Raw genomic sequence first — 13086 nt, forward strand, 5'->3', positions numbered from 1 at the left:
TTCTCACATTGGAAAAGATTAAATTACAGGGTCTAATGTCGTGGTTCAAACTTACACTTTTGTACTCCTTAGTATTCTGTTTCTCGATACCTTGTAACTATGAGTTCCTCAGAGAGCTAGTGATACTCCACACACCCAAAGCACAGGCCAATAACCCCTTTGCTACTGGCAGAAAAGTCGCATACAATAGTACTTATCTATTTTTTTGGTAATTTAATATTGAAATCAGTATTAAAATACTATTGAAATGCTCACTATTAAAAACCATTCTCCTTCAATAAATGTTACAGGTACCTTAAGATAGGAAGACAGGAGAAAAAATATTCAGTCAGATACTACTATATGATTAGTAATGGCTAATATTACTTAAGACAGATCATCCCTTTACAAGAAAAAAATTATGATTTCACAAATTCATTAGAATTCTTTTTATGGGAGGAGATACTTTAATTTCAAATGGAAGAGATAAAAGCCAAGGCAACAAATCAACAACACTGTATAACTCTGAAAACACAAACACTTACTGCAGGAAGTATATAAGAGAATCATGTGGACTTACTATTTGTATGATTCTCGACCCACTTATTAATGTGGGTAGCTACAGCTGCACTTTGGCTAAAGTCTATATTCTCAACTTCAGCTTTAAAGTATTTTTTCACCAACTGCAAAAATTTGTCACTGATATGAAATCCATTCTGCACATAGAGAGAATTAGCAATATTCAGAACATAATGACTTTCTTCAGTGGTTGCCATATCAGAAAGGTCCTTCAAGAAGGTAAACTCTTCACCTGAGGAAAGAAAAACAGATTCAGTGTTTCAGAAAAGAAAGTTATTCCATGTTTTTTTCTGCTGAATATTCATAAAGACATTTTATGCAAAAAAAACCCCCCAAAAACAACACTTTTTTTATAAACTTGTTTCTAAACTTACCCACACCTTCAGATCTGAAAGAACAATCTACAAGGCAGAACATATTATTTAAAGCTTACTTTTTCATCTACCTACAATTACTGTAATTAATGAGACATTTGGATCCTATCACAGACAAAGGTATCAATGGTAATCCTTTCAACACTAAAAGAGTAATTAAATTCTTATAAGTCACACTTCTATGTCTTACCACCACAAATCCTTAACAGAATTTTCATTACATCCTAAAAGCCAGTTTTTAAAGGAAAAATGAACTTCAAGTTTTGAAGCTAAGGACTTCCCCACAGACTTCTCTCTGCAAGAAACAGCTCTAGAATCTCCCAGGATCCTGCGTGGGGTATAGAATCATTTGCTTGGGTAAAGCAGAATCCTGAATAGGATTAAAGTAGTCTGCTTTAAGATAGGATGCTTGTACTGTTGCATTGTCTACCTGAAGCTGAAATTTCTAATTAAAAAAACCACAAACCCTTAAAAATTGAATGCAGTGATATATTCCAAGCAGAAATCATTGGAGTACTTTCACTGAATACACTCACATGCAAGAACAGTGAATGGCCCAGCTCAAATTAACTGCATAACTTCAGTTATAGCTAAGGGATAATGTATCAATGTTTGAGAAGCAAATTGTAGAACTAAACACGTGCTGTAGCCTCCACAAAGAGGCATCATCTGCGTGTTGCAGCGCTACTGTTGAACACATCTTCATCTCCCCAAGATCCTTTCACCGAAGACTTGAAATCCAGTATGTTGCAAGAATAAGAAATTTTGTTTCAAACTAATTACTTTGACATCAAAATTCATAGAAATTGCTTTTTCAAAGTCATTTTTTACCATTCACTCATCCCCTCCATTTGCAGTCATAGTACAATTGCTTGCACTAACTGAGTGTGCTTGCATTCCACAGCACAGACACGTGATTTAGCTCATCCCATACTACAAACCAGGCAGTGTGGTAGCACTGTTCTCTGCTAAAGAAAAGAATCCTGGTTCTCAGAAAGGCCGATGGGAACATGTGGCATATTGTGCTGAAACAACCAAGATAATTATATTGCTTAAATTAGCTTGCATAGTGTCACACACAGATATACAATGCAGACAGAACATTAGGGACACAAATTAGGGTAACCTAATTATCTACAGGTTATACCTACGAGAACTAAAACAAGTTATGTCAAAGTAAGAGATATTTCCAGTTAAATTACCAAGATGTTCATACTTTCATATCAGCAATATTGCTAAAATGACTGTTTCCTTTTTAGGTTTCATTATAATCCCTAAAAGGATTTTCCTAAAAATCTTCTTATAACTCTAGAAGCAAAGACAAGCTTATTTTGCAGACAGAATCCAAGATCAACAGATAACTGCAATCACTTAAGATTGAGGTGCCCAAGACAGGATTCTATGTGAGCATCTTTCAGTTGATGCAGAATCCACGGAGGCATGCTCCAACATGCTCAAGCCATCAAACGGGATGTCAGAAGTCTACTGATTAATAACCCATGCACATGACCAGGCCACTACCATCATTGTTCAGGCATTGCCATCTGTTTCTTTAAGACAAAAAGCCCCACAGTAAAACATGACTAAAAGGCCTTACCACTTTTTAAGCTGTCAAAACCCAAGGAATGTCGAATTTCTTTCAAAGTGGTTCCATGGGCTCCAAGCTCTACCATTCCCATGGCTATTGCAATGCTTAGAGGAGAGAAAAGAATATTCTCATCTTCTCTTGCAGCTCGCAGCTGATTGTAAACATTCACAGACAGCTCTGCAATGGTTTCATCAGGAAAATTTGTCTTGAAGGCTTTGCTTTGCAAAACAAGCAAAGACAAGAGTCCAAGGAAATACATGTCTTGAGATTTTAAGATCTGCAAGAAAATTTTGGAGAAAATAAGTTAACCTTGTTTAAGTATGAGAAGATTCAACTTGAGAGGAAAAAAAGAATAGTAAACTTTTAGTCTTAAATCTGTGTGGAAAAAACCTTGTTTTGGAGTTCAATGCACAATTCAGTTATTTGGAAGAAAAACTAATACATATACTGTTCAAACTGAAGCAATGATATATTTAAAAAAAATAACCTACTTCATTATGTGACTTTATGCTTTTGAAATTTTTCAGCAATAGATTAACAAAATGCAGCTTCTACAGAAAAAGACCTCAAAGACATAACAACACCTTTACCTACTTTTACTTTTAAATTTTACTGTTGTCATTGTTAAGCAACGCTGATCTGGAATTAGTATGTATTTCTGTACTTTTTCACCAAGGAGACCTACAAAGCTGCATTTCTTTCGTTTGACCTTCCAGTAAGATGCAACTGACTCATCTAAGTCACTCCAAACCCCAAACTAGTGAAACTGTTTTAAGCACTGTAAGAGAGCTTGCTGACACCAGTGAGGAACAAAATGTACCATGATGTTGCTCCGTTGCACAACACATGGCAAGCAGACAAAAATTCTTTAAAGGAAAAGTAAGTCATGCCTTAGTTACCAAATGAAATCCACTTTGTTAGTAAATAACATTGAAAAGTTAGGTAGTTATGCCAGCTAAGAAACAACACCTGCTCAGAGATCTTTAGAGGATAAAGTTATTGTACACAAGAGTGAGAAAGATACAACAGGGAAACAAGAAAGTAAACCGAATGGAAAAAAGGGTTAATACTAATACTTTTGCCTAATCCATCCTCCAAGCTTTGCTAAATTGCTTCAGTAAGCAACAGTTTTCACTATCCCAGCTTGGGTCATCACACAACTACTGATACTAAAACTCCAGCTCCTGGAGCAGTGTACATGTGTCTCCATCCTTCCATTTTTTCTTTTAAACTTCATGCTACCTTGGCATCCAACCCACCACTGCCAAGTGTCTTGGGTCAGAAATATCAAGCCAACAGAGCTCACATTTCCATTCCTTCTCTTTGCCACTTAACGATATCTCTAACACATAACAAAGCCAAGATTCCCGAAGCAGTAGGTTAGACAACGCAAGACTAAAAGCTTTAGTCCAGAAACGCTTACACATTGTTGTGCCAGTCTGCAGGGCTTGTCAACACGGGAAAAATGTGTGTGAACGTGCCATTCTGTTGCTCAAGTCAATTTGCATGCAGCCAGCCCAAGTGCCTCTGCCTTACATTTCTCAGCTCTCTTCTGTCTGAAGTTACTATGGGTTCCCATATACCTGACAGAGCCCCTTAGTAAGCTTTATACAACATTTATATGCATTTCATCTTCAAAGAACTACGTAGCATTATCTAATTAACTCGCACAACACTGAATGATACATAATCTAAGCATTATTACTCACATTTTATAGTTGAGAAAATATAAAAACCAACAGGGTACACATACGTGCCGGGGCAGCAACCAATGCAGTCACTAGTTAAGTTTCTTCCTGTTCCCTAACTGCGGATCAGCCTTTTAGTTATTTTTTTCACTGAGAAATTTAAACAGAGGAACCGGTACAGCCATCATACATGCTTCACGGGAAAAGGACAGGCTCTTAGTGCAACACAGCAGCTAGAGCCTTGTTTCTCCCCTCGCCCCACATCTCCTTTCTCATGATTGCTTCCATCTACGTATGAAATATGCCCCTTCTCTCAGTTTCTAATAAACCGTCCTCTATGCTGGCACACTTCATCTCTCTGGACTACCTGATCCATCTTTCTCTGATTCTTAGCAAGATATCAAAAATCTCCACCAAAGGCTCTTATTCTATTTAAGAATGGCACAGAGTAAGTCACATAAGCCTAAAGCACCAGCTTCATATTGCGCTTCTTACTTGATGACTACATGTTTCAGTACACTTACAAAACTATCCAGCACTTCACTGCTGCCCAATAGAAAACACTTCAGTCTTCATCACTATTTATTTCATAAAGACTAAGACAATCTTTTTACTATCCAAAACATTATCAACATACCACAAGCTTCCTCAACAACTCCTTTTCTTAAAAGCGGGTCATTTTTTTTTTGCCTGTCCATTTATTAATTATTGACTTATGGATATTAAGGTTTCTGTTATAGAAAATAACTGGATTTCCCTGTTTTCTTTGTGATTCTGGGCATTCTAGACTTTTTTTTAAAAACAACCAATAGCATGCATCTCATGTTATATAATATAAGACTTCATTCAGCACATCACTGTGATAGACTGAGCCCAGGTATTAGCGTCTCATCCTAAGAGCTGTACAAGGCAAGAAAGGCTTATAAACTTATGTCAGACAGGTCTACAGCAGTATCAAAAACGGTACTCAAAAAAATAGATAAGCAGAAGCTCATCTTTCTTTTGTTGAGAATGAACCCAAATCATCATCATGGCTTTTAAATTGGCCTGCAAATTTGGGGAATCTCACACGCTAATCTAAGCAAATGAGTTGTGTTACTCAATGTGGACGCAATTATACAGACAGCTAAGCTTCCCCACCCCCCACCCCCCCAATATCAAGAACTGTTTGAGCTCCCTTTGAGACCTGACAAGGTTACAACAGACATAAGATAATCTTCAGTTTGAAAAAAGGAATTTTCCCAAGCCTTTTAGTTGCAAAGGTAGCTATTCAGCACTCCATCACTGATCTTTGTCATACGTGCTATTGCCAAACAGGCTTAAATAATTGCAGGAGGGAGGGAGAGGGGGAATTTATACATGTTAATGAAGTGCTTAACATGTAGGTTAGACTATTTTTTATATATATATATATACACACACACAAAAATCAAAGTCATCTTTCTTCATGACCACTCCTGATAAGCTCCTCATGTGAAACAATCAAGTTATAATATTTTTAACTATTTAAACAGAAAATAGAATAAGTACATAGATAGAGGCCAGTAAGATTTATACTGAAATGCTCTTACAAGACAAAGTACCAAAGTTAAACTTAGTGTTTAAATCCCACTGATGGTAATGCAGGAAGTTAAGCTGTGCAGAATTAAATTTCCTGGTAGGAATGAATTCAAGTCAAGCATTTTAGATTTCCCCCTGCTTCCCCTTCCCCATCACTTTTAGTCTAGAGAGGTTTTCTAATAGAGTTCACAGTGCAGTTCCCCATACGCACATCCAGGGAAAAGGAAGAGAGCCAGGGAGGCGGGAAGGGGCACTCAGGTACAGGCAGAGGATGCGACCAGCTCCTTTGCCAGCAGTGCTCTCAAGGTATTTGTGAAAATGTAACTTTCTCACAATGTATGAGTAAGAGTGCAACATAAGGGAAGATGTTTTAAAGCAAACTGAAGATCTATCTGTGGAAGATGGTCAGCAGGGAGAAGGCTGTAAAACACAACAGCCATCTGATCCATCCTTGCCAGCCAATGTGACAATGGTCTAATCTGAGATGTCTGGAGTAAATTCTTCAATTCAATTCTTCTTGCAGTTCTGGTACAAGTGTACATACACTGTTCTACTGACAACTGGGAATCCAGCTCTTAATTATCATTCTAGTCATAACAGTTATTGCTTCTCTGATTCTGCCTTACTTTAGGCTACATTACTTCTGGTTTTATGCTTCCTCATGCCTCTTCATGCAGCAGGTCTTGATCCAATGAATAGCTGAACACTTATTATGGTGCAACATGTTCTCAGCATCTCTTTTCAGCACAAGTCGAGGGCACTCTGTTTTGTTTCTGCAGCAGTATGCAGAGCAGTTTTTAAATTGACTGTACCCTATTCACAAACATACTTGAAATGAAGGAAATGAAGCTGAACATTATGTAATGTATGTCCAGGAAGTTAAACAATTCCCATGAGTGTCATCAAACTTTTTAGTCTCTTCCTCAGAGTCATCAGCCATATAGTCTGTCATTGCTGCTCTGCATCAATGAAATCCAGTTAAAAAATACCACATCAGCTGAAAAGGAGTCAAAGTGCATGTTAAATAATGTTTAAAAATCAAGAACCATCAGTCTGAAATGTTACTGCATGCATTTTGCATTTATTGACTACCTATATGAATGAAAAAAAGCTGTTAAAATTACTTTCATTCTTCAATCACACAGATGTTAAGACCAAAGATATGAATTTCTCGTTTGAAGGACAGTCTCAGACAGAATCTAAGTTTTGTTTAATTTTATCTTAACTGACACATGAACACCACTCTCTCCTACCTGGCAGTCAAATAATCAGTGCAAATAGACAAATACTCTCCCCTTGCAATAGCCTCTTCCTGGAAAACAATTGTGTATCACAAATCATCACTAGCTACAGGGGTTTGTCAGAGTATTAGTTTTACTCTTGCTTGCAACTGTTCTCAGGAAAAAAAAGCAGCAACAGAACACGAAAGAATGTAGTATCATTTCAGAAACCAGAGAAATACCTGTACCTCCAGATGAGACATTATTGCACAGCTGTACCTGTGCAGGCATCATCTGGTAACTTTTACCAGAACTTCAGTGTAAATGGGCTTCCCTAACACACACATGCTTCCTCACTTGAACACCAACTCCGCTCAGTTTGACATTCCAATATGATTCTTCTGGTTGTTCTGCTCTGGGTATAGAGACATGTCTGTTTTGTCTGGGGGCTTCTTTTGCTTTTGGACACTGTTCTGTACAGGGGTCAAGTTTCTTGGAGCCATCTTAAATGAAGGCAGTCCTCTCTTTCTGATTTTTCTTATTTTTTGTCATTCCACTCACATATTACTTAAAATAATAAAAAAGATATTTCAGATATATATTGTTCAGTAGTTACTTGCACTGAGGTCACAGCTAGTTCAATTCTTGGGCAACTTTTTCATTCAAAATTTCAGACACCTTCTGTAAAGATTTTATCAGTCCCAAAATTCAGTCTCCCACATTTCCACAACAGGTCACAACCAGCTCAGTCTAAGGGCAGCGTTCCTGTTTGCTTGCCCTGTGGCCAGCACAGATGTACTCCTGTAGACAGGCAGAAGCAACACTAGTTTTAACAACATTTGAAGAAAAACATTCATAGGCTAGATTAACTATAGCTCTTGCCTTTCCCCAAGCATAAGGCTGGAATGACTAAGAGGAAGTAGAACAACATCGCCCCCTCACACCCACAAACTCTGAACTATTTAGTTCGTTACATATGCTTTCAGAAAAATGCAAAAGGGGCAAGCATCCTCTGTAAGCCAAGATATTTTGAGAGATATCACATCAACAAACTCAGAGTTCACAGACATGAAGTACCGTGAATTTTGAAACAGTAAGAATTGGACTCAATGTAGGAAGGTGCCAAAAATTCAATTAAGGGTTGAATTCCAGTACCTTCTGCATGCCAGACAGGTTGAAAAAAAGGGTTATAATTTCCCTGTCTTTTACACCTTTACAGACTGTGGGTTTTATAAAGAAACTCATTTATGGCTTTAAAAACCTACAAAATAAAACTGTGATATATTGCCTTAGTTCCTCAGCACACAGAGACAAAACTAAGATTAGTTGCCTTAAAGATTACTCTTGGCTACATGCAAGCTAAACACCAAAGGTGTGGGAAGCACAAACAAGAAAAACTGCTGATTCCTTGTGATCAGTGTATAAAAGAAAAGCAAGTGTGGTAACAGGACTGATTACATTCTCTCCTGTAAAGAAGAGCAACTGCAGGAACAGACAGAAGTCTGGCAGAACAATTTAATAAAGCAAGAGATTAATTTACCTAGGGAGCAAGCCCTGCTAGCCAGAGGAAAAAAAACCTACTGTCTATCTAGGTAGGAGCTGGGTGCCTCCTCCTTCCCCTGAAACCCAACCACAACTGTATCGTGTTTGTGACAGATTAATTATGAAAGGATAGACAAGTTTGGTGATATTCAGCCACTGCTGCTTTGCCAGTTAGTAAACATGACAATTGCCACAGGCCCCTTTACTCTAGATGACTTCTTGCTGGCAATTTTATCAAACAGTACAATATCAAAGAAGGAGGGACTGCGTAACTAGCAATCATAATTTAAAAAATCAACATAACTCTCCCTCCAAAAAGAAACCAGTGAACACCAGTTGAGCAGAGGAGATGCACTGAGCAGTTAACAAGATCATTAGCTGTTCAGCAAGACCAGGCAGTGGTTGTCATGGCTACCCTGAAGGATGTGCAAAGGAGGGACACAGTGTAAGCTAGAGCTCCTGGGCTGGTTTAGGCTTGCCCTGGGCACGCTGCCCTGCACAACCAGGGAACATGGCTGCTACCACAAATCTCAAGATTCTTACAAATCCACTCCATCAGTTTGTACTGCAGAACAGTGTAAGCTGTTTTGTCAATCCTTTCTGCTTTGTCCAGGAATCCAACCTTTCAGATTTTTGTTTAAAGATTGGGCAAAAAGTTGCATCTCCAGCTAGCACTACTGGAGCAAAAGTATTCTCACACCTCGAATGTTGTGGTTTTACCTCTAGAAAATCCCACAGAAGTAATGTGTCACTTCCTCCCATCAGTTGCTTACTTTGTTCATCATCCTTTTCCTCCCAACCATTCAGCCACACTCTCCCTCCAGCACAGGGAATGGACAGAATGTACTGTGAAAGAAGGCTATAACCTGAGTTGACTTAACCTGAAAAATACTTTATTTTACATAACAAGTGAAAGCAGGCAGGTATACAGGGCACAGCAGTGCAAAGGCTAACTGCTGTAATCAAGCATCTAAATGGGAAATCTACATCCTACCAAGTGCTATAAGGGTCTACTTACACAATCCACTAGGGCATGCTTACATGTGGAGTTGAGATACGGGAGAGCCTGCCTCAAGGTGATAGGAGGTAAATGAATGTACCATTTCTCAGAGCAACAGCTATGCAGTTCATGAGGTATTATTGCTTATAGCCAGAAGAATATACCCAAGGAAATGGGAGAATAACTAGATGTCTATAAAATGTTTTAAGTTATGGCTATCGTAGACAGTGCAAGCAGTACACGAAGGTATCTACACAGTACTTTGGTTATTGGAAGTGGTGACAATCGTGTAAAATTAGACATGGCTCTCAATACCAAGCAGGCACATAAATGCTAGCTATGACACACATTACATTTAGCCAGCAAGTCAACTCCTTCTTATTAGGGTAAGTATTTACATTTTCTGTGTTGAAAAAAAAAAAAATCCCTAAAAAATGTTTATCCTTAGCTTATGCAAGCACATGACCTTGTCAAACAGATTCTACAGGCATCTAAAAATCATTAAGCTTGTTTGAATCTGTTTGTTTCAGAGACGTGCAACCACATCCATATTTCAAGCTGCACAAACATTAGTAATAAAGTTATGGGATTTTATCACCATCTGTCAATTATGGAGTCACTGCCTTCTGGAGCAGGAAACCTTGAGGTTAATTTCATCAGAAAGCCACACAACAACAATATATCAAATACTGGGGTATTTAAACCTCTAGTATATAGTGACTAAGACAAAGAACAGTCATTCTATAAGAAGCGTTTGGACTACACTAAAACCTTGCTCTCCAACACACACAGAGCAAGGCATGTCCCTCAGGATTCTTCATTTCTTTTTTAAATGATCCCATAACACCAGCAGCCTCTAGAAAACCTGAAAGGAAAATGGTACACTGAAAATGTTCATATTGACAATTTCTACCATTAAATCCCAAATGTTTTTAAACTTTCATGGAGCTTGGCACTGAGTCACTAACCTGCTGAGGCAATTACGCAAGCCAAAGTTGTCTTAATTGAGCTTCCTCAAGCATAATCCCTCAGCTCCAATTAAAAAATAAAAAGAGATGCTGAGAAGCCATGTCCAAAATACTTAAATCTGAATAGCCTAAAGCAAACATCTAAATCCATGTCTAGACAATTAAGAAAAGGTGGTCTTATTTCAAAAGCTACTGCTATAAGGCCTGCAATTGTAAGGACCCATATACAATTACTCCATTTGTTTCTTCTGTCTAGGAAAAAAAATGTAGAAATTTATGGGAGAGTGCTTTTATTTGTAACAGCTACAATGTGCCCCACAAAGCAAAAGCTATGAATAAGAAAACACAAAACAAACAAGCCCTGTGAAGGAGAAAGTTTGAAGTATTAGAGAATTTGTGGATTCTAAAGGCTCAGAATTGGGGGTGTGCACATAACCCTTCTGAGAAAGTCAAAGCTTGACTGGGGAAGAGCTTCAAGGCTAGAGATTGAAATATGACATTGGATCTGCTTTCAACTTTCTATTCAGAAGTTAAATGGCTGGGTTTCCCACAGGAACAGAGCAAGACACAAACAGAAAGGTCCATTATAGGTGCCTCAAAGTCACCTTACCTTAGGCCTGAGAGCCCAGCAGTGGGAACCTCCTCTTAGGATGAACTTTACTATGGAAGGAAGGACAATGCCTTGACACAGGAGTTGAAGTTGGTCTTACAGCCTCTCAAGAACCAATCTTGACAAGTTCTACTTTTGGATTTTTTTTTTTTTCTCTTGAATGAAAAAGCCAACATAGTACTCCACTCACAGTGCAACCATCTAGGGAAGATACCCCAAATGAGACAGTAGCATTATTTTTCCTTCCACAGATTTCCTCGGAGTGCTTTGGGAAAGGAAGGGAGAGGAAGGGCGTGATCTTATTCTGCAGTAATCATTTTCTATCAGAAGCAGCAGAGATGGTACACTGCAATCAGTTATTTTAGGTACAAGAACAACTTCTTGCCTGCTCTTGCATGTACTGCAAATTCCTTTACTTACAATAAGTCACATTTATGTTATTTTACTGTGAAATTCAGTTGATCAGCAAGCTCCCATAAGCAAGCTCCCAACTATAATTTAATTAAAAGGGCAGCAGCTAAGTTTCACCATATGCAACTGCCACATGCAATCATTGCAGTTTAAGTCTAAAGGCGACGCTACTGCATGTACTGGAGCATAGTTTTATAAGTGATGAAAGCTGTCACTTATGTCACAGACATTGCTGTAATGCATTATGATATTACAGTTTCGGCAGAACCAAAAAATATTAATAATACATTTTGTGAAAGCATTTACAGCAAGTGAATTTGGAATACAATGTTTCAAATGCCATACACTTTTTCTTGCGACTCCATATTTATGCCTAAGGTCACTTGAGATACATTACATTAGACTATATACTTTGCCTGTCATTATACAAGCTCTAACAGCCAATTTTAAACCTTCAAAAGTTGGAGGACTGAAGGACACAACTAATTAGGGATAAACAAAAACAGACCAGGAGTCCTTCACTATTCAGTGATTCATAGGAATAGGGAATACTGCGTCAACAGTACCTTAAAATTGTGTCTCTCTGAAGGAGACTTCCTGAATACATTTTAACAATACCAACCAACTCAGGAAAATTTTTAAACGTCTAAAAATGCCATGAACAATGATAGGCTTTAAATCATCCCAAAATAACTAAATAGACAAGGCCTACATTATCTGCGAAACAGTGTTTCAAAAGTTCAAAACAGAAGTTAATTCTTTAATACATTGTAATTCTTCAATACATTGTTCACCTTCCTCCACAAGGACTTCAGAAAAAAAAAAATCAGGCTATATCTATAACTACGTCAAGAAGATGAAGGAAGTTAATTAAAATGTATCAGGATTTCAGAAAAGGAGTCTATCACTTCATAAACTAAATGCAAGTGTGACATACAAAACAGCTTGCTTTCCTACAAAACAATATTGGCTTCAAACTTGCAATCAACATTGGGCTCCATTTACATTTCGGTAACGTCACTATTTCCAGGAGAGTTATTATTCACTTATGTTAACACTACTTGGATCAGAATTAGTTTCTTACAGCATAGTAATAAGATACAGATTGCTTTAGGAAAAAAAACCCAAAATAATTAACCCTAGCATTAAAAGTAGATGTTATACCCTGATTGATTACAAATGGCAATTCATCATTACAAGGACTGTTATTTATAATGCACAAACATTTCTCTACTGCTTCTCAACTTTGTAGTCCATTTCTACACAGAAGATGCAAGATCGCAGCAGCAGCAGCCACTGGTGAGCTTCCAGCCAGCTACAATTACTCTTAGAAGCAACTGCATCTATCAGACAGACTGTCCTGACAGCCAGCAACAGAATGGTATGAAACGCTGGCCCACGCTAACTCCGGAGCACAGCCGTCTGCCAGCGGAGCTCCCCCAGCCACCCCGGCAGCCCTGGCACCTTCCATGCTGGCAGCTGCTCTGGAGCCAGCCAGGGGACCGCGCTGGCAGAGGTGGCCAGGCTATTACCATCCAGTTAATAGAGCTGTCCTGGCACAGCAGCT

The 13086-nt window shown here is 38.3% G+C and overlaps 1 protein-coding gene across 3 annotated transcripts in view; it reads right to left on the reverse strand.

The window, feature by feature from the left end:
• The window catches only part of LOC104643073 (neuroserpin), a 50565-nt gene that overhangs the window by 21272 nt on the left and 16207 nt on the right, over positions 1–13086 (reverse strand). For all 3 annotated transcript variants that reach the window (XM_075761614.1, XM_075761612.1, XM_075761613.1), the window contains 2 exons: positions 2530–2797; positions 560–790 (listed from right to left, as the gene is read on the reverse strand). In XM_075761614.1, the coding sequence (XP_075617729.1) occupies positions 560–790; positions 2530–2779 (481 nt within the window). In that variant the 5' untranslated portion in view covers positions 2780–2797. The remainder of the gene's footprint in view (positions 1–559; positions 791–2529; positions 2798–13086) is intronic.

The sequence above is a fragment of the Balearica regulorum genome, chromosome 9 (genome assembly GCF_011004875.1).
Source record: "Balearica regulorum gibbericeps isolate bBalReg1 chromosome 9, bBalReg1.pri, whole genome shotgun sequence".
In the NCBI taxonomy this organism is placed as follows: domain Eukaryota; kingdom Metazoa; phylum Chordata; class Aves; order Gruiformes; family Gruidae; genus Balearica; species Balearica regulorum.